Here is a 23293-nt window from a genome sequence, read left to right on the forward strand (position 1 = left end):
AGTGCCAGTAAACAGGATCAATGATAGCACAAGAGCATAGAAGACAACAGACTGTGCAAGTGCAAATGTAACAAATAGCAATAAATATTGAGAGCATGAAATAACAAGATTAAGAGTCCTTAAAGTGAGATCTTGAACTTGATGGTGTGAGTCCTGAGGCTCTTGTACCCTCTACCAGATGCTAGCAGCAAGAAAAGAGCATGGGCTGGCCTGGGTGGTGAGGATATTTGATGGTGGATGCTGCTTTTCCATGTCTATGTTTCATGTAGATGTGCTTAATGGTTGGGAGGGTTTTATTTGCGACGCACTTGGACAAATCCCTTTGTACGATTTTCTACTCAAAGGCATTGGTGTTCCCATGCCAGGCTGTAATGCAGACAATCAATATGCTTTCCACTACACACCTGTCGAAGTTTATCAAGGTTTTTGATATCATGCCAAATCTCTGCAGACTCCCGAGGATGAAGAGGTGCTGTTGTGCTTTCTTTGCAATTGCATTTGTATGATGGGTCCAGAACAGGTCCTCTGAGATAGTGTCACCCAGGAATTTAAAGTTACTGACCCTCCCCACCTCTGATCCTCCGATGAGTAAATGGCTCATTGACCACTGGTTTCCCTCTCCTGAAGTCTACAGTCAGCTCATTGGTCTTGCTGACATTGAGTGAGAGGTGGTTGTTATGACACCACCCAGCCAGATTTTTAATCTCCCTCCTGTATGCTGATTCATCACCATCTTTGACACCTTTGGTAGCAGTTCTGGTGGCACTGTAAATCCAGAGCTCCTTGTTGGACTGTTGGCATAATTGTGATTTCTGGACATTTTACCAATGCTTGACATATCTAATACTAATTATTCAAGGCAACAACCCCTTCCTATAAACGCTGCCCGTAAATTTGAAGGCTTATTCTTCCAAAAGGTGATCTTCAGTGATGTAAGTACTTTATTGTACTTCCATCTCCTCTCAACATACTGCCGACAGAAGCCACTGACAGGAGTAATTGAAGATATAATAAAGGGTTGCTTATGGCCTATATAATGTTCGCTCTCTGGCCTGTGAACTCTGCTGAAGCAATTTCTTTCACACTACTAGCTTAAGATTCAGATTCAAAGTTTATAAATAAAGTCAGTTTATAAACAATTTAAATATATAGTTTGGAAGAGGAAGAACATTTAATGTACTTTGCAATTGAATTTTTACTAGTTTTCTATGTGGACCCTCAGGGCTGTTTTATTTGTAAGTTCACGATTCGCTGCTATTTATAGAGATTGGATGTTTCACGGGTTTCTGTGACTGTTAGCTGCTAGATAACATGTTAATGTGATCTGTAATCCTTTGCTTAATGCAACAGTGCACTGTTCACCTGCTGACCTGCATCCAAAGCACACTGTGATGCAGTACAACTGGTTGATGCTAATATTGTACAAAAGCAAAATACTGCAAGGGCTGGATAAAGGTCATTTTGACCCTGACTTCATTATTTCAAATTAATGGCAGATTATGACTTGTACTCCATGTTAAAGAGGGCAGTTTGTCTGGTGAACGTGTCAGGTAACAAGCTGATATTTCACCCCTCTGGTCAGAGGCTCTGGCCCACAAACACCTGCACATAGGATTTACATAATACAACCCACCTCCCTCCAAACATTTGCATCAATTTGAAAAGAATCTTTATAAAAACTGTAAGAATGGTTACTTTTTTTAAAAGGTGACATGTCTTTAAGTTGCTTTACAGTACAATAGGACTAAACTGGTATCTGGATTGATGCATAGTTATGTAATAAGATAAAGCAGAAGGGATTTGTAAAAGATTTTCAAATATTTTGTTTTGACTGCTATGAGACTGTGATAATCTTCCCATAATTGTTTATCATCCATGGATCAAGCTATCAGCTTTTGATCCCACCTGCTTCTGATTTCTAGTATGTGACAAGGGTGGAGGACCTGTCACCTTCCATCAAAACAACAAAGAAAATGAATGCATACCAGAACAGGGATACATTTGGCAAGTGGAAGCAGAGAAGGAGTGGACAGTGAAGGTAGATAGATGTGAGGAAAGTAAAGCTTTGTCAACAGGAACACTCTTAAAATGCAGGCTTCTTAATGTTAAGTTTCATTTTCTTTTTATCCACCCAATTGAATAGCCAATTGTAATCTGTTGTATTAAACCTCCCTGAGAGATAGTTGTGTACCATTTTGAAAGAAATAATTATCTTAGTAGGTCACCTTTGGCATTAAAAATGCTAAGATCACATCAAAGGAAGAATGGCTGACATTTATGGGACAGTTTCTCATGTGGGATTGGTTGAAAGCTCTGCAGTTTGAATAATGAAGGCAATTTGAATGCAGCCTACATTTCTGTTAACATGGCACCTGCATGTGTATCAGCAGAATTTTCAGCAGTACGTTATCGATTAGCTTCTCTACAATCTTGCGCTGCACAAGTTTGTGTGGTGTCAGAAATGATCGTGAGTGGGAACCCGAGCCATTCCTGATATTACCATTGCTGAAATTCTGGCCTATTAAGCATGACATGATTCCACTATTTTCTTCTGATGCTTTAGCTTCAGAATTAAGTTGTTTTAACTGTGGAAGTGTACAATTAGTGCAGACAGTACTAGAGAACATTTTGCTGACTTAAATATGTGCTCCCAGACACGGATATATAATGAACAGTATACTCTTGCAGTACAGGGACAAGGAGCACAGGGCATACAGCCGACACATTTTTTAAGAGGGGTGGAGAGAAGGAATCTTACAACTTAAAGCTAAACCATGATTTTCGGCACCAGTCCCTTTCCTGAAGTTCTGTAAGGGACAATAAGATTCAGCAAGGACACACACATTAAAATCTTCCATGAATTTGAAGTAGCAAATGAGGGAGAGAGATCGTAGCTGGGGAGAGCCATTTGAAAAGAACAAGTCTCATGGGAATGAATTTTATTTGAGCCAGTAGAAAGAAGTGAGGTGGTAAGTGAAGCAGTCATTTTTTAAAGCAGCCATTGCTGCAACGGGCCAATGTTAGAGTGGAAGGCTTGGACGAGAACAGACTTGGGAAAACACAAGCAGGCTCTAAGTAAGTTTCCAGTAAGTTTTTTTTCTCTTTCTTTTTCTATTAGTAGATAGCTACTGTGCTGAGAATGGATCCAGAGTTAGTGGTATATTCTTTCTGAGAGATGTGGGAAGTCTGGGAGATCTTCAGTTTCTCCAATCACTACATCTGCACAAAATGCATTGTGCTGAAGCTCATTAAAGAATGCATTAAGGAACTAGAGCTGCTGCTCAATGACTTCAGCTCATACACGAGAATGAAGAGGTGATAGATAGGAGCTACAGAGAGATAGTCGCCCCTAAGTCACAGGAGGCAAGTACATGTGTGACAGGAAGGGGAAAGGGAATAGGCAGCCAGAAAGAGGTGCAGAATACTCCTATGGCTATTCCCCTTAATAAGAAGTATACTGCTTTGGGTACTGTTGGGAGAGACAACCCTCTGAGGGAAACAGCACCAATCAGGTCTCCATGGTTCAGAAGGGAAGTGTGGCCGGGGGCGGGGTGGGGGGGGGGGTAAGGGGAGTGCAGTAGTGATAGGGGATTCCGTAGTTAGAAAAGTGAACAGGAGATTCTATGGACGTGAAAGAGACATGCGTATGTTACATTGCCTCCCAGGAGCCAGGGTCAAGGACCGGATCCACAGCATTCTAAAGATGGAGGATGAGCAGCCAGAAGCCATGGTACATGTTGGTAGCAGCAACATATGTAGGAAAAGGGAGAATATAGGTAGTTAGGTAGAAAGCTGAAAAACAGGACATCCAGGCCAGTAATCTCTGGATTGCTGTTTATACCACGTACCAGTGAGGGTAAGAATAGGACGATTTGGCAGACGAATGTGTGGCTGAGGAACTGGTGCAGAAGGCTGGGTTTCAGATTCCTGGATCACTGGGTTCTCTTCTGGGGAAAGTAAAATCTGTACAGAAAGGACAGGTTACACCTGAACCAAGGGAGACAAATATCCTTGCTGGCTGCTTTGCTAGAGGCTGTGGAGAAGGTTTTAAACTAATTTGGCAGGGACATGTGAACTGGAGTGATAAGGCTCAGGTTGGGGTAGTTGGTAGGCAATTAGATGCAGTGTGTCGTGTGACTCTGAGGAAGGACAGGCAGATGATGGCACAATTGCAGTCAGTAGGTCGAGTTGAAGAGTAACATGTAGCAAAATCAAAAGCGGCGATGAATACAGGACTGAAGATGTTACATTTGAATGCATGTAGTATACAGAATAAGGTAGATGTTCTTGTAGTGAAGTTAGAGATTGGCAGGTATGTATGACGTTGTGGACATTACTGAGCCGTGATTGAAATAGGATCATAGATGGAAGCTTAACATTTAACATTGTATCAAACATACAAGCAGGGAGGCAGAGGGGTGGAGTGGCTCTGTTAATAAAAAAAAATCAAATCTCTAGAAGGAGATGACATAGGATCGGAAGATGTAGAATAGTGGGTAGAGTTAAGAAACTACAAGTGTAAAAATACCTTAATGGGAGTTATATACAATTCTCCGAACAGTAGGCAGGACATGAGGTACAAATTATGATGGGAACTATAAAAGTCATGTAAAAAGGGCAATGTTACTGTAGTCATGGGGGATTTCAATATGCAGATAGATTGGGAAAATCAGGTTGGTGCTGGATTCCAAGAGAGAGAGTTTATGACAGTAGAACAGCAATAGCTGGAGTTTCTGCGGTCAAGTTGGAGGGCACAGAATAGATATAATATATCCCAGAGATGAAAATGTACTCTCAAGGGAGGATGATGCAATCGTGGCTGACATAGAAGCAAAAGAGAGGCATAAAATATGGCAAAAATTTGTGGGAAATTACAGGATTGGGAAGTTTTCAAAAACCAACTGAAGACAACTAAAAAAAAATTAAGGAGAGAACATATGAAAAATAGTAAGCTAGCCAATGATTGAAAAGAGGATACCAAAAGTCTTTTCAGATGTATGAAGAGTAAAAGAGTCAAGAGTGAATATTGGACTGCTGGAAAATGATGCCAGAGAGGTAGTTGTGGGGGGAAAAGGAATGGCAGACTAATTTAATAAATATTCATTGTCATTCTGCACTGTGGAAGACACTAGCAGTATGCCAGAAATTTGAGAGTGTCTGGGGGAGGGGCAGAAATGAGCATAGTTGCTTTTACTAAGGTGCATGGTAAGCTGAAAAATATGAAGGTAGGTAAGTCATCTGGACCAGATGGACTGCACCTCAGGGTTCTGAAAGAGATAACTGAAGAGATGGTGGAGGCATTAGTAATAATCTTTCAAGAATCACTGCATTCTGGGATAGTTACAGAGGACTGGAAAATTGCAAATGTTATTCCACTTTTAAGAAGGGAAGGAGGCAGAAGAAAAGAAAGTATAGGCCAGTTAGCCTGACTTCAATGGTTGGGAAAATGTGGGAGTCCATTACTAACAATGAGGTATGGATGTACTTGGAGGCATGTGATAAAGTAGGCCAAAATCAGCATGGTTTCCCTATAGGGAGATCTTGCCTGACTGTTGGCAATGGCAGATGTGAAAAATATAGAAGAAAACATCAAAGTCAAATGGGTCAAGGCAGTAGAAGCAGACAGATCAATTGTCTTTGTTCCTACCATGTGCTTGGACATAGAGGTTGCCATTTTGTGGAACTGTTTTATGCCTTCCATTTTGTGAATGAAGTTTCTTTGCTTTAAATAAGACATAATGATACTTCAAGTTATCTGCTGGACTAGAGGTAATTTCCAAATAAGAAGTTATTTGTGAAATGTTCTTTGGTTGGATATAACATGCAGATTTTTGACTGTTGAAGTAAATATCTGTTTTGTATGAATCAACCTTGTTGCTGATTGAGAACAAAGAGCCATGAATTACCAATTGTCACTTGCTGGGAAGAGGGCTGGCCCAGAATAGAGCCAATAAAAAGGTGTTAAAGGTCAGACACATGACCTACAGCAAATTACACTGGAATGCTACATTGGAATTGATAAGAAATGAATATCAAAGTGGATACTTTGATTGCACTAGCAGTGATAACTCTGGAGAATCACCAACACAAGGATAAAACTCCTCTTGCTGGGAGCTGGGAGAAGAAAGGGTATATCGCCTGGGCAATTCAGTGTTATAAATTGGACAGGTGGTCTGGTGAGTATTGATACGGAGGGAGCAGTGGAATTCATGTTCTAAGTTGTTGGCTTGGGGTCAACAAAGTTGCGTTGTTTGTGCAAGGACAATAAAATGTGAGCTTCGATTCATTACGAGCTGCGTAGTGAATTTACTAACCTAGATCCAATAACAAACAGTCAACATGACAAACTTGCTGGAATTCTTCGGAGGAGTAATAGGCAGGATAGTCAAAGGAGAGTTTGTGAAAGTTGTTTATTTGGATTTTTGGAAGGCCTTTCTCAAGGTGCTGCAAATGAGGGCTGTTTATCAAGATAAGAACCCATGGCATTACAGGAAATATACTAGCATGGCAACAGTTTGTCTGACTGGCAGAAAGCAAAGAGTCAGAATAAAAGGGGCCTTTGTTGGTTGGCTGCCGGTGACTAGAGGTGTTCTGCCGGGGTTGGTGTTCGGACCACTTTTTTTCACGTTATATGTCAATGATTTGGATGATGGAATTGATGGCTTTGTGGCCAAGTTTGCAGATGATACGGAGGGGTAGGTAGTGTTGAGGAAGCAGGGAGTCTACAGAAGGATTCAGACAGATTGGGAGAATGGGCAAATAAGTGGCAGATAGAATACAGTGTAGGGAAATGTATGGTCATGCATTTTGGTAGAAGAAATAAAGCTGTAGACTATTTCTAAACTGGGAGAAAATTCAAAATCAGAGATGCAAAGGGACTTGGATGTCTCCGTGTAGGATTCATGGAAGGTTAACTTGCAGGTTGTCAATGGTAAGGAAGGCAAATGTAACGTTAGCATTCATCTTGAGGGGACTAGAATTTAAGAGCAAGGATGTAATACTGAGGCATTATTAGGCATTGGTCAGACTGCACTTAGAGTATTGTGAGCAGTTTTGGGCCCCTTATCTAAGGAAAGATGTCCTGGCATTACCGAGGATCCATCAGAGGTTCACAAGAATGATTCAGAGAATGAAAGGGTTAATGTATGAAGAGCGTTTGCTGGCTCTAGGCCTGTACTCACTAGAGCTTAGAAGAATTAGGAGGGATCTCATTGAAACCTATCGAATATTGAAAAGGCCTAGATGGAGTGGATTATGGGAGAATGTTTCCGATACTGGTCTGAATTTGAATAAGAATCGCCGCCTCAGAATAGGGCAAGGACAGCATTGCCTTCAGCTGTCAAAGAAACTATTACAGTAAATTTTAATACTTCCAGGATGGAGCTGGAGATATTCATAACTTCTTGCTGTTTGTGACATTGTTTTTTAAGACAGATACCTCTAGCTGCTTTTCAAAAAGCTAACATTCCTAGTTATTAGTAAGCAGAGAACTCATATAGCATGTCATAGCAGACAGTGTTATTACCATAATCCACAGTGGGTTTAATTTTTTTGCAATTGCCAAGTGTAATTTCAGTCTCATACTAAAACTGACAGGCATTCCACTTTTCTGGTATGTAGCTGGTGATTGACTCTAGTGAACCGTGTAGTTCAGTGCCCATATACTGGCAACAGTCATGGTTACCTTACTCTGTGGCACCTTTCTGTGTGTAATTTGCCTTTGAACTATCAGAGCAAACCAAAACATGTCCACAGGGCAACCGAGTCTACTCACTGAAAATGCAGCTCATGTCTTTGATACACAAGGCACCTACATATAGATTAGATACAATGGTAGTTGTGCTACTACGCAAAACTGACACAGCGATTTCTGCAGCTAACTTTCCCCTATGGGGGAAGGACTCAGGAGAGTGAATAGAACAGCATGTGTCACCATCAAACAGCAACAAGATGAGGAAAGGTGGGGAAAAAAGCAGCCTCAATAACCCCTTGGTACACCACATCTGTGATTAACTTGCTCACAACCGTAATTTCCAGCTTCTCTGCAGTTCCACAATGTTCATTCTCTATACCACTGACAACACATACTTGCCCAGGAAATAAACACTCCTACCTAATTTCATAACATAAATCATGTACAAAAAACAATTATTTTCGCACATAATTCAAATGGCCGCCTTCTCTGTTCCTCTGTGCTCCCTCACATGGTTACCACAATAGCTGCTGCATGGAGTTCTGAAGGCTGCTAGAAGTCTTTGAAGCTGGCTGGGGATAACTTTGAGTGTCTGGGCTAAAAAGGAGTACCTGTAATTTGCACCCTCTCGGCATGAGTAGCAGTGGTTCAGACTGGCAAGTCTACTGACAGACATGGACAAAAGATGTAATTCATATAGCCGATTTGTATTTCGTGGAATCGCTGTATTCCCCTTCAGCAAACCAGGTAACATGCATTGATCCTTGGGCTTATAATGACAGGACCCTAAGCTTTCTCTTGGATGTTGTGTGAATGCAGTGAAAGATGCAACATTGGCCAATAGACTGTGTGTCACAGTATAATTTATAATTGTGTGAATGATATTAACATGAGGTTCATGGTGGAGGTGATGATCTCCAAGCTCTGGACAAAGTCATGTATGCAAATGGTTCAAATCTGTCCCATAGTCCTTAGGATTATGTTCAGGAAATGTTTCACCAAGCAGTTCATCATTCATGCCTTTGGCTTCATTGGATCATGTTCCAACTCATTACTCAACTGAATGTGCATTCATGTGCATTCTGTATCTCAAGTGAACTGGCATTGTCCCTTCCCACTGACTTGACTGTAGGACACTTTTGTTTGGTGTCTCACAATGTATGGATCCCACCTTCATGCTATTCTTTGAATTAAAGCTGAGAGTTGCTGACTGACAGATGAAATCAAGTGAGTGGGTGTCTTCAATGTCACTCTTTCTTATTTCCGTTGCTTTGATAAGTTTCATTTCTTGGCTTTTTCTGAGATGAAAGTGAAAGCAAGGTAATGTAATGATGCAAGGGATGTGGAACTGTCATACAGATGGGGAAAGATCTGTCACCGAGTAACCTGGTTGGCCAATGTATATTGAGAACACAGTTCTCTCCATTGCATTAATTGATTCTTTGAAAGGATACTTTGACAGAGCTGGTCCAAGCAAACTGAGATGCAAGAAATTTTAAATTAGTGACCCTGCTAAGGCACCCTACCAGATTTTATTCTCGTTAGAGATAATACCATGTATGTAAACTTGAGGAATTTCAAAATGAAGCTGATGTGAAGTGGCGATTAAGCATGATGGTAAGGAAATCTGTCTAGAAACATGACCTCAGGGAAGTTTCTTTTGAGAAGACGGGAATAGCTGCCTTTAAAAAAAAATCACTCAACCTTTTAGTTTTTTCTTCCCTACAGTAAACCTTCAACATTGCCTCGTGTTTTTTTCAGAATGTTGTAGTAAACACTTTGCAAACTACAACAATTTTGGTAAAATAGTTAGATTTCAGAAATCATGTTTCTATATTTTGTTTTTTCTCTTTCATTCATGTAATTTCATTTGTCCACAATTACAGTTTGGCTTGGCTCTTTGATGCTGTTCTCCCAGAATCTCCTCATTAGCAATGTGGTTTGCTGTGGCCTCATTCACAAGCCCCAGCCCTTATTGATTTGAATACAATACCGGCAAATCTGAATGCATTGTGAATGGCACGCCTGATGTTTACACTGTGTCAAGGGAGAGAGGATGAGTGAAGGATGTGAATGTTCGGTTGGAGTCCGGTTGATGGGAATTATTGTGGGAAAAAGTGATGGGGCTATAAGAGCTTTTGGTTGAATGTGGCATTTTGAGATTATTCATTCAATTGACCAGCTAATTAAGATCAAGGAATTTTACTCTTAAAGTTATATTTGTTTGCTTGGAGTTTTATATCTGGCCTATTCATTATTTATTTCCATTGCTGTCTGCCTAGGGAGCATCCTGGTCCATCATTGGTATCTCTTCCACTAAAGACTCCATTACCTTGAAAACCTTGTTGCCCATACCTCTCCCAAGTTCTGCTGTTATTTAGTGTTACCAACTTTCTGGATGTCTCTAAGCATTATGCTCCTCCCATGGCTTGCTCAGTAAGGTTTCACACACAAAATGCTGGAGGAACTCAGCAGGTCAGGCAGTATCTATTGAAATGAATAGTTAGTCAACATTTTGGGCTGAGACCCTTCTTCAGCTCTGAGAACAAAGGGAGAAGATGCCAGAATAAAAAGTTGGGGGGAGGAGAAAAAGGCTGGAAGGTGATAGGTGAAGCCAGATGGGTGAGAAAGGCCAAGGGCTGGAGAAGAAGGAATCTGACAGAAAAGGAGAGTGGACCAGTGGGGAAAGGGAAGGAGGAGGGGGCCCAGGAGGAAGTAACAAGCAGGTGAGAAGTGGTCAGAAGAGGGAATCGAGGAGGGGGAGAGGAATTTGTTTACCAGAAGGAGAAAGCAATATTCATGCCATTAAATTGGAGGCTACCCAGACAGAATGTAAGATGTTTCTCCTCCACCCTGAGGATGGCCTCATCTTGGCAGAAGAGGAGGCCGTGGACTGACATGTCAGAATGAGAATCGGAATTAAAATGTGGAGGTGTTCGACAAAGCAGTTCCCCAATTTATGATGGCCTCAGCAATCTGGAGAATGCTGTATCGGACACACGCAGGACACAATAGACAATGTCAGCAAATCAGCAAATCAGCAAATCTGTCATTGAGCTATCACAAGATGGAGCATGAAAACAGACTTGATTGAGGTGGCGCTGACCACCAAGTACGCATTTACACTAAACCTACATTTGTCCCATTTTGTATTCTCCAAGATTCTGCAAATCACCTACAAATTAAAGATGATTTACAGCAGTCAGTTATTCCACTAACTTGCATATCTTTGGGATGCAGGAGAAAGGAGAAACTAAAGCTCTGGTAGTCACAAGGAGAACTTGTAAATTCCTCATAGACAGTACTCAAAATCAGGATTGAAGCTGGGTTACTGGTACTTTGAGACACTAGCTCTACCAGCTGGGCAAATGCACCACCCCATGTTGAAATACTGGATAAATATGCATACAGCTCCTCTCACCATACATAAGAAATACATTTTCAATATGTAATATACTATTGGAAGAGGGTTATAGAAATTTCAAAGCATAGCAGAGTCACAATTGGGATCATTATAGATGAATTGGAGGCTACCTTGAACATGTAAGGGGGGTTTCGATTTTTATGTTACTGCGGAGGCTAATTAAAATGGCGTCTTTGTTATGTTAATCTGGGGAATGCGGCTTTGTTGTCTTAAACGCTGAGAAAGTTTGCGCTAGCAGCTTGTTGTGGTTTAGAGGGTGATAAGAAATACGTTATTAACCAAGTGGGATAGTAGTTATGGTTTTGGTGTATTTGAAGATACTGTTTGTGAGGGGGTTTTGGGGGCAGAAGGCGGGAGAGTGAGGCAGAGGATGGACGAGGTGCTGTGAGTCCGCTAACGGGGTCAGACCCCGAGCGGGACGTTCGGCAAGGAGACGGAGACAGATTCGTGTGGAGCGTCTGGTCGACCACCGTTATTGGTCCCAGGCGGCCGGTCGAGGTGGTCCGAGGGGGTCGCAGGGTGAAGAAGAAGGTCCTTGAGCTCCAACGGTTTTTGTGCATGAAGAGATTGAACTTTGATAAGTGTGGTGCCTTTAATTTTCCTTTTATATTTTATTCTCTTTCAATTATATAGTTCCAGTAATATCTATAAACTGTATATCATTTAATTGCATCTGGTGTATTGTCTGCTATTTGGGCGGGGTGGGGTACCTCACACAGCATCCACACAAACTAATTACCCAGTTTGGTGGGGCCGAGGCTGTTTCCCTAGACGACAGCGAACCGAGCGACCCTGAGGGTGGCCAGGGGGGCTACAAACATAATGGGCTAAGAGGCCTGATTCTGTGCCCTGCCTGACTCTTAATCTTCCTTTTCAGCATTTTATTTGCAATAGGAATTTTAGACTGGAGCTCACAATGTATCATACTTCATAATCTTTTTCAAACTGACATCTATTAACCTACATCAGTGAGATATTTCCCCTAAATGTCATTTATACCACCAAATAAAATCAATGCCATGCAGTTGAGAATCAGTTTAATACAAGAGAGCAATTTTACACATATTTCTGGATAAGTTAAGACATGTTAAGAAATTCATTGTGAATATCTGGCAGGTTTTTTGTATGTCCAAGTACTTTTTTCAAGGGCAGAATTTTCAACAAGTAACACTAACTATTGTGCAAAATTCATCTACGATGAAATCTCACTGCAAGATCTGCAAAATGACAAGTACACAAGAAGATAAATAAGTTTAAACGGCCTTGAACCTGCTTTGCTGTTGAGTAAAATTATATTTGCATTTTAATCTATTTTCACATTTCATTATGCTCAACTCTGCAATTGCCTTTATTAAGTCTGTAAATCCAGTTTCCAACACAGTTTCTCACTTTCAAGCAGAATATGAAAACTAGGAAATCATTTAAGAGACAATTAATTAAGAGATTATCAAATAAAACTATATGTTTCCTGGCTGGATCCTTAGGAACTGCCCCGTATACACCGAGGTTATCCTCAAGGCTAACCGTCAATTTGATAGTTCAATCTATATGAAGATTAAAGATGTCTATTATTATGGCAATATCTTTCTTTCAAACTGGCATTATGTATTGATTTATACTCTATGCTACACAGTAGCTACATTTAGGGGGTTATAGCTTGCTCCTAGCAGTGACTTCTTGCAGTGACTTCTTTCCTTGGCTGTTTCGTATTTAGACCCAGAAGGAGTCTCTATATCTTGATCAGCTGAACAAGCAACATTTCACAATAGAGTACTGATCTCATCTTTTATTAACAAATCTGCCCTGCCTACTTGTCATGTTTTCCTTTCCCCCCCGTAACATCAAATTCCTTGGAACCATATATCTATCAGATCATACCAATTTATTTCTACTGTGCCAATTCATTTCTAATGTTGCTGATACTGCACACACTCAGGTAAGCACATTTTAGATGAGTCTTTTTACTATTTTTGCTTTTCTAACTCTGTTTGCAGATAGATTCTTATGATCCCTCCCCTCCCTTTTTCTCAACCATGATGTTCCCTCTCCCTGCTCCCTTCCCACTCTCAGTCCACAATAGAAACCCATATCAGAATCCAGTTTATCATCACTCACATATGACATTAAATTTGTTTATTTTTGTGGCAGCAGTACACTGGAATACATAAAATTGCTGCAGTACTGTGAAAAAGTCTTAGCACCCAAGTTATAAGTACGTGCCTAAAATTTTAGTACTGTCACGTACCCCGTGACGGGAATAAAGAACCAGCAGAGATGGAAAGCACTTTGGAGTCCAGTATTACTATTAACTAATAATATTTATTAGTAACTACGCAATACAGTATTGATTTTATATATATAAGTAAGTATATCAGTAAGTGTGGAAATATATGTATAAAAATCAAACTTCTTTAAGTCTAGGGATAAAAAGATACAGTTTTACGATGATGAGTAAAGTTCAGTTCAGTTCGTGGTACTTAGTTGAGTAGTGATGGAGAGAGAGAGAGAGGGAGAGATTTGAGTCTTCAGGTGAGCTGACGCCGTCGATCTTCTCGTTGTCCTCTGAAATCCTTTAAAAGTCACCGATTGACTTCAACAAGGGGGAACAGTTTTTCTGTGGTGGAGCTTCCTCCCAGGCAAGGGTGGACACATGGACAACTCCCCACCAGTCAACCCCTTTCCTTTCCACTGCAAGAGCGACGGATTGATCCACCTGACCGATCCTCCAAAACCCACTTTTCCTGCAGGCATAACAATGCTCATTCAGTGTCCAAAACATGTGTCTGAGGTCTATCATCTGACCTCCTATTTTATTTTCTTGTGCTGGGCACCACCTGTCAGTCAAATAACTCCTCCTTCCTCTCTCTGTGTAAGAAATACACCAGCATGCCATGTCCTTGAAGAAAGTATAAACAACCTGTGAGCAGTCTTCATCTCTCTCTCTCTCTCTCTCTCTTTTAAAAACAAGTTGTTGGTGTTAAATAACTCTCTCTCTCTCTTTTCAAAAGCACAGTTAATAGGGGTAATTCAGTTCCCCGTCACAGTACAGTACTGTCCGAGGGCAAAATCTTTAAAGTATACACAAGTTGTTCCTGACAAAGTGACATCGGGAATATTGATCTTTCAAGGCAGCCAAGCCAACTCTATAGATCATCTTCAAAACGTTTCACCATTTTGAGATATACATCAGGAAACATAACCGATACATTTCAATGAAAAATACTTCCAATTATATTTAATCTCCATCACTTTACCATTTGCCTAAATCATGAACATACATGACTTGAGTAACAGGCTACCTTAAATGGGGTCAGAAAGGGCTGTCTGTCCACCAACTGTGGTGCATAAATTGGCTTTGATGTTTTACACTGGTAAGATTTAACCTCAGTTGATAGAAGGATACTAATTAGTTGTACCTGACTATACCAAAATGTATATATGGCTTATATTTATTTGACCATTAATCCTTTAAATTTCACTATCGTGTATAGTACTCTGACCCAGTGGACAACCAACAGTGCACTCTGAGTAGATTTTGAAAGTATCTTAACATAAATAAAACAAATCTTCAGAGAGCTTCACTGCCCAGGAACCCACCTATTTTACCCTATTTAATTCTAGCCTAATCACAGGACAATTTACAATGACCAATTAACCTACTAGTCAGTATGTCTTTGAACTGTAGGAGGGAACTGGAGCAGCCAGAGAAAACACATGTGCTCACAGGGGGAATATACAAACTTCCTACAGCTGGCACCGAAATTGAACTCTGAACTCTTGGCACCTCGAGCTGTAATAACTACATTGATATTTATACAATCTTTAAGTATGGAATTTTGTCCAGCACAACACATACAAATCCTGTTCATGTTTTGCTCTGGGAGCTTGAATTATGGCTGCTGTAGTCTGTTGCCATACTATCTAATTCCAGATCCTGCCATTGTTTTTATTTAACACAACTAAAATGCTATTATAGGGATATTCTTGTGTACAAGTAAATTATGATTTAAATGTTGCTGAGTTATACTTCCACTTCTGCAATAAGCTTCAGTGAGTTTGTTAATGTCTATTAAGGAAACCTCAAAATAGCTTAATAAAGAGAACTGACTTGATACGAGTGAGGCTGCAGTGACTATAATGCACAAACACCAATTAGAGTAGAAAAAGCTTTACAGATAAATGACAAATCAGCATTTATAGGCAATACTTTGATCTGATCAAATGATTGAAGATATTGAAATTGTTATCTATTTCATGTAGATTTTCAAGTTGAATTTTAACTTTGATGCCTTTACATTCTGGCGCTGTGGATAGAGGGACTAATGAGCTACAGGCTTATACTTGTTTAAAGTTGTTGCCAAGGCAATGGCTGCTTTTGGTGGTAAAATATATTGTATACATAACATAACCCAAATAGAGCAGATAGTGGACATCTGAAATAATAATTCAGACGAAGCCATATCAACCTGGATCATTAACTCTGTATCTCTGTCCATAGATGCTGCTGAGTTTGTCCAGTATTTGCTTCACCTAAATGCAATTATATCTTTCACGGCCGGTCAGTTTACTTTTATGTTACTTGTTCTACAATTTCAGACTCTAAGTATGGTCATTCACAAAATATACAAATGTGCTCATTAGTACAATTTATCTTGTACAACTGAGGTTTCACATGATCCCTCTAGGAGCCATACAGTGACCTTATCAAATGAGAGTATAGTTACATGTATAGTACTGTGAGTTATAGCATATTCTTACTCATATTATATTGAATAATCATGCTTTTGGCAAGAAATTGGAGTCATCATTTGATTGAGCTCCGAAGATGGAGGTGAATGACCAGTGTTAAACCAGTAATGTGTCTTGCCTGAACTGACTTTGATTAAGTCCAGACCAGATCATGGTTGTCATCATGCACAGCAAAAATATTGAATCATATTGGCACTAGCTGAGATGTACCATGAGATATAAATATGTTAGCCTCAAGAAAAATATGCTATTGCAGTCTCTGAACTACTGATGCCAATGTCGCATCCCTTGACAGTTCAATTGTACTACTTTAGATGCGGAGAAATAAATGTAATTTCCTACAGGCCAGGAATGTTGGCCAACTGTTGATGCATTACTTTGGCAGCCATTGATGAGAGTTAAAGTTTACAGCTGCATGATCTTAAGGGCTCTCGTGACTTTATCATTTAACTGTTGAGATTTCAACATGGTCTGAAGAAGTTGATTACTGATTTGAGAGCATGTTTTTGTGCGCATATCTAAAACAGGGAATCCAATTTTCTGCAATCACAGATTTATCAGTGTGCATATATGTGTATGTCATGATTTTCCTAACAGCCACACTTTTTTTCAGTCTGTCTGATGGCTGGCAAGTATCCCATCAAGGGCAAGAGCTGATAAAACTTTTTTTGACAGGTATATATGTACGTGTGGTTTATTTCTCAATTTGCAATTCTCCATTCTCCACTTTAAGAAGTGAATAAACTATTAGATTATAAAAGCAATGAAGACTCTCTCCAAAGTATTAACCACATCGATATTACCTTTATGGTAAGCTGTTGGAAGATTATTTGAGAGGAGAAGGTAACACTGAAGAATTTAGTTCATAGTCATAGTCATACTTTATTGATCCCGGGGGAAATTGGTTTTCGTTACAGTTGCACCATAAATAATTAAATAGTAATAAAACCATAAATAGTTAAATAGTAATATGTAAATTATGCCAGTAAATTATGAAATAAGTCCAGGACCAGCCTATTGGCTCAGGGTGTCTGACCCTCCAAGGGAGGAGTTGTAAAGTTTGATGGCCACAGGCAGGAATAACTCCCTATGATGCTCTGTGTTGCATCTCGGTGGAATGAGTCTCTGGCTTAATGTACTCCTGTGCCCAACCAGTACATTATGTAGTGGATGGGAGACATTGTCCAAGATGGCATACAACTTGGACAGCATCCTCTTTTCAGACACCACCATCAGAGAGTCCAGATCCATCCCCACAACATCACTGGCCTTACGAATGAGTTTGTTGATTCTGTTTGTGTATGCCACCCTCAGCCTGCTGCCCCAGCACACAATAGCAAACATGATAGCACTGGCCACCACAGACTTGTAGAACATCCTCAGCATCGTCCAGCAGATGTTAAAGGACCTCAGTCTTCTCAAGAAATAGAGATGGCTCTGACCCTTCTTGTAGACTGCCTCAGTGTTCTTTGACCAGTCCAGTTTATTGTCAATTCATATCCCCAGGTATTTGTAATCCTCCACCATGTCCACACTGACCCCCTGGATGGAAACAGGGGTCACCGGTACCTTAGCTCTCCTCAGGTCTACCACCAGCTCCTTAGTCTTTTTCATATTAAGCTGCAGATAATTCTGCTCACACCATGTGACAAAGTTTCCTACCATAGCCCTGTACTCAGCCTCATCTCCCTTGCTGATGCATCCAACTATGGCAGAGTCATCAGAAAACTTCTGAAGATGACAAGACTCTGTGCAGTAGTTGAAGTCCGAGATGTAAATGGTGAAGAGAAAGGGAGACAAGACAGTCCCCTGTGGAGACCCAGTGCTGCTGATCACTCTGTCGGACACACAGTGTTGCAAGCACAGGTACTGTGGTCTGCCCGTCAGGTAATCAAGAATCCATGACACCGGGAAAGCATCCACCTGCATCGCTGTCAGCTTCTCCCCCAGCAGAGCAGGGCGGATGGTGTTGAACGCACTGGAGAAATCAAAAATCATGACCCTCACAGTGCTCGCTGGCTTATCCAGGTGGGCGTAGACACGGTTCAGCAGGTAGACGATGGCATCCTCAACTCCTAGTCGGGGCTGGTAGGCGAAATGGAGGGGATCTAAATGTGGCCTGACCATAGGCTGGAGCAGCTCCAGAACAAGTCTCTCCAGGGTCTTCATGATGTGGGAGGTCAATGCCACCGGTCTGTAGTCATTGAGGCTGCTGGGGCACTGCATCTTCGGCACAGGGATGAGGCAGGACGTCTTCCGCAGCACAGGAACCCTCCGGAGCCTCAGGCTCAGATTGAAGACATGGTGAAATATTCCACATGGCTGAGGAGCATGGGCTTTGAGCACCCTGGTACTGACACCATCCGGTCCTGCAGCCTTGCTTGGGTTGAGACATTTCAGCTGTCTTCTCACCTGTTCAGCTGTGAAGCCCACCGTGGTGGTTTCGTGTGGGGAAGGGGTATAGTCATGTGAGCAGGGTGGGGGACTGTGAGGAGGGGTAGGAAGGGAGAGTGGAATATGTGTTGGTTGGGGGCCGACAACAGATGACTCATATGGGGAATGGGCAGGGGCCACAATGTCAAATCTGTTAAAGAATAGGTTAAGTTCGTTGGCCCTGTCCACACTGCCTTCAGCTCCTCTGTTGCTAGTTTGCTGGAACCCAGTGATGGTCCTCATTCCACTCCAGACCTCTCTCATGTTGTTTTCCTGGAGTTTCCACTCAAGCTTCCTCCTGTATCTGTCTTTAGCTTCCCTGATCCTGGCCCTCAGCTCCTCCCTATTTCTATCTCTAAACGCCCTCTTTTTAGCGTTCAGGATGTCCTTAATGTCCTTTGATACCCATGGCTTGTTATTTGAATAACAAAGGGCAGTTCTTGTCGGAACATTGCAGTCCACACAGAAGTTGATGTAACCAGTCATGCACTCTGTGAGCCCATCAATATCCTCTCCATGTGGCTCACAGAGTGCCTGCACGTCTGTCACCTCAAAACAACCCTGGAGCGCCTCATAAGCCTCCTCCGACCATTTCCTCACTGTCCACAAGGTTGCAGGTTTATCCTTCACCAGAGGCACGTAGCCTCTACCATTAGCTAATGCCCAAATGCACACCTTTGGAAAGGTTTACTGAAAATTGATTTCCTGAGAACTATAAAGCTTATGGAACTATAAAGCTAGGGTTTGTGGGTTATGTAATGTAATTATATACTGAATCAGTAGGAAGATTATATTTAATGTTATGACAGGCAAATTAATGGGTGTGACTAGATCTAGACTTTACAGCAACCCAAAATTCAGTGCATTGACTTGGAAATGTTAACAAGCAGATATTAAGTAACTAAATTAAAACAATTCCTCCTCAATGTAACTTGATTCTGATCAATAATTATTAAGGCACAAAGTATGATTTGTCAATCTGATGCTTTTTTATTAATATGGCCATGTTCGTTTCCAAGAACTGTTGGAGAAGAGGAATCTAGTCAGGTCTGATGTTACAAAATTGGCAGTTTCCTTATGAAGAATGAAGACCCAAGTTCTGTACACTATGGATGGCATTTTAATAGTAATCTGTGTAGAATGCACTTTCACGGCACATGCTCTTTATTTTTTTATATAGGAACTTGGTGGCCTCATATACAGCTTGCGTTTCAGTGTGTTATAATGCAGACTGTGAGGTCATGTAATGAGGTCTCTATTCCTAACACAGGCATTGTGAATGATACCCAGTATATGACCAGTTCTCTCATACCAGGGTTCTGTAAACCATTACATTGATGCTCCTGTTGGTCAACATGTACAACTAAGACGTGAGATCCTCATGCAGCACTTCTGGCTCTGAGTAAAATCTCATATCATAATTGAGTACTATGTATAGGTACCAGAAGGTAACTTAGAGACTGCTGACTGCTGTTGCTGTCAGTTCAGCCAATTGTAACTACTTTGAAGGTTGTTCATACAGCCTTTTATAACTCTGTTGGCATGTTGAAAGAATCTTCCATTTAATCCTATCTTTCTATCCATTCCTCATACCTCTACTAGTATAATAATCATTGTATAAAAACAGTGCAAGTTATTTAGGAAATTATGAATCTAACTTAAAACTATATTTCAAATCATAACAACACATTGCACCAGTATTTTCTCTTGATGTTGTCTCTAATTGTTTCGCTAATTAACTTAAATGTTGTCGTCAATTTTAAGTTTCTTTTACCACTGAAAGTAGTTTCTCCTTATTTACTTGACCAAAGCAGACATAGTTGCTCCACTTGTGGCACCTAAAGTCCTATACAAGTGGTGCAATTTTTGTAAACCTAGTTGCTGAATTTCCAAAAACTGTTAACCACAATACTCCAGCTAGGGCCTAACCACCATTTCAGAAAGGTTCAACTAAGCCAGAATACAAACTGAATTTATGTACATATTTGGCCATAACACACATGAAACACACAGCAGTAGTATTTTAGAATCTCTGCCTAAAAGGAATGATGTCAACTACGCATTAGCTTGAACGTTTTGTGTGGAGCTGTTTCTATTTGAAAGCAATCCATAAGTCAGCATAGAAAATAAATAGTAGCCTTCATTGATTCACTGAACAGTTATAGCATAAAAGAAGTTATTCATTCCATTGTGCTCTTACTCGTTTGCTATCAGAACCGTTCACTAGTCACAACCCCTAATCATTTCTCTGTAGCCTTGTAAGTCTTTCCTCACCATATGTTTACCCAGTTCCTTATTCAAGGCTTCATTGGATTCTACTTTTACCATGGTTGCAGGCTGCTTTATATATTAAAGAAGAATTTTTCCATGTCACTCTCCAATACCCTTCTCATTTATTCTTTCCTCTGGGCACTTGGCCTCAGCCCTTCCACTGACAGGAACAGCCTCTCACCCTCCATTATTTCCAGATTCAGAATTATTTATGTACTTCCATCAAATCTCCCCTCAGCCTTCTCTTCTTTAGAGAATACAGCACAGCTTCCTCTAATTTATTCTTATGGGTATAGTCCTTCATCCTACAAAATATCCTATTTGTAAATCCTTTTGGTCGTCCTTTAATGCTTTTTTTTCATCCTTCCTATAATGAGGCAACCAGAATGGAACAAAATGCTACGGTTAAGGCCTTTCCAGTGTTCTATAAAGTTCAGCATTATTTCTCAAATTTAATACTCTATGCCTCTATTGATAAAGGCCTGAATTATTTATGCCTTATTAATCGCATTCTCATCTTGCCCTGCCACTTTATCACTTGTGCACATACACCATCAGTACCCACTCCCATTCCTGCATCCTTTAAAAACAGTACTTCTCATAGTGTTTATCCTCATTCTTCATGTCAAGACTTATCAGCACATATTTTTCTGCATAAAACTTCATCTGATAGATATCTATCCTTTCTTCCAGTGAATTTATATCCTGATGCAATTTATAACGAAGGTCTTCACAGTCCATAATACTATTAAGTTCTGTGGCATTTGCAAATTTAGAAATTATTTTATGCAGCCTAAGACTAGGTCATTAATAAACTTAAAAAACAAAACCCCTAACACTTATCCCTTGGAGTGCCACTGTTCAAATTCCTCCAATCTGAAAACCAGCCATTCATCATGACCTACTGGTGTCTGTTAATTAACCAGCTTCATATCAGTGATGTCTACAATATTTCCCTTTTATGCCATGTGTTTCAGCTTTGCTGAGATGCCTGTCATGTGTCACCCAATGGTGTGTTGTTATGCCTGCATAATAAAGAGTTTTGGTTCCCAGTGGGCAATGCAAAGGGTTCACCCGAAACTGGAAGCTATGATAGCAACTGGGTTTTGCGCACAGAGTTGAGCTGCAGTTCACTAATAAAATATTCTATCCCATAAAAAGTTTGTCTTTATTTAGAGCAATCATAACACTCTGCAACGAACAATCCATTTCCTGACTAAATGCTTACAACTTGGGTGAAGGATCACTTCTTAAGCTGTAGACTGAGCTTTGATCTAAGTCATCCCTTCAGGAGTGGGGAATCATGTATTTTTGAAGAGAGTATCGCATACAAAAAAAAATCAAATTCAAGTTCAGATTTCCATTTAAAGAGTGCATCGTGTCACATAAGCATACCCCAGAGCTCTTACAGCCAATTTGGTGCATTGGAAATGTCATCACTGTTGTAGTACAGGAAATTATATAGAAAAGACCTAAGGACGGAATGGTCTAAGAGAGTCTACTTCTCTAAATGCCTGTGGTTGTTGAACAAGAAACAAATTCATGTACTTAATTGTCAGAAAATCCAATTTAACTCTTACCAGTATTCACTTGCTATATAAGGTGATATATTTCAGCTGCATATTTTTTAACTGTGTTTTATCCTTCACAGGCTGGAATTATTACAGATGCTCGTTTGAAGGAACTGACCCCAACAATGCCAGTGATTTTCATCAAAGCTATTCCTGTAGACAAGCAGGATTCTCGGAATGTGTATCCGTGTCCAGTTTATAAAACACGTCTTCGAGGCCCTACGTTTGTCTGGACTTTTAATTTGAAAACCAAGGAAAAGTCATCCAAATGGGTGTTGGCTGGAGTTTCACTCCTCCTGCAGATTTAAGCCAAGAGTTTGCACATTTGTTATAGAATAACTCAACAGAAAAATACTCATACAATCTGATATAGATCACTTATTTTAGTACAAAGATTAAATTGATTTTTTTAAGGTATAATAGTTAATCTATTTCTTTTAATGTAAAAAATCACCAATAGAGAATGTTGCTTTGTAAACTAGAGACAAAACGTTCCACTGAATTTGTGATTTCTCAGTCTGACTTATGCACAAATATAACTTGATGCTGCAGAAGTGTATTTTGTTACATGTCACCAGAAATGTCTTTTTTTCTTAACAAAGAGCCATTTCTAATTCTCTTTTTATATGTAAGATACACATTTGGATCTTGTTCCCAGCTGATTTTACACTGTGAAATTAATGAGTAAATACAACACAGTATGTTGGCACCAGTTTATGTAAAGTGTGAAGATGAGGGTTCTTGGATGGTATAAACCCTGGTGATGGAACAGTTGACTATTTTACCTTCACAACTTTTAAGTTTCCATGAATTAAGCAGGTATGAATATTTAATTAAGGAAGCTGCAAATCAATGATTTGATAACATTTAGAATGTATGGCCAAGATAAAAGTTGTAGTATAAATGTAGAGAAGGATCAAGGGTTTATAATGTTCTTCTGCAAGTATAAACTGCTCAGAACTTCTACCTAAGCTAATAAGAAACCAACTGGATTTCTTTGCATCCATTGTTTTATTCACTATCTGAGGACCCTATATCAGGAGAAGTTCAACAAATACTAACTACTTTCAGTTGTGGCTGGAAGTAGTTAGGGTTGTTGTCATAGGGACTTAAATTTCCCTAACATTAATTGGGACTTTCTAAGTACAGGAG

General features: G+C 40.2%; 1 protein-coding gene across 1 annotated transcript in view; it reads left to right on the top strand.

Moving 5' to 3' along the window:
- The window catches only part of dnah9 (dynein, axonemal, heavy chain 9), a 586329-nt gene extending 563272 nt beyond the window's left edge, over nt 1–23057 (top strand). Inside the window, exon 69 of the mRNA XM_072242702.1 lies at nt 22222–23057. Coding sequence (XP_072098803.1) covers nt 22222–22449 — 228 coding nt within the window. The 3' untranslated portion in view covers nt 22450–23057. The remainder of the gene's footprint in view (nt 1–22221) is intronic.
- The last annotated feature ends 236 nt before the right edge of the window (nt 23058–23293 follow it).

This window comes from Mobula birostris, chromosome 24, assembly GCF_030028105.1.
Source record: "Mobula birostris isolate sMobBir1 chromosome 24, sMobBir1.hap1, whole genome shotgun sequence".
Classification (NCBI taxonomy): domain Eukaryota; kingdom Metazoa; phylum Chordata; class Chondrichthyes; order Myliobatiformes; family Myliobatidae; genus Mobula; species Mobula birostris.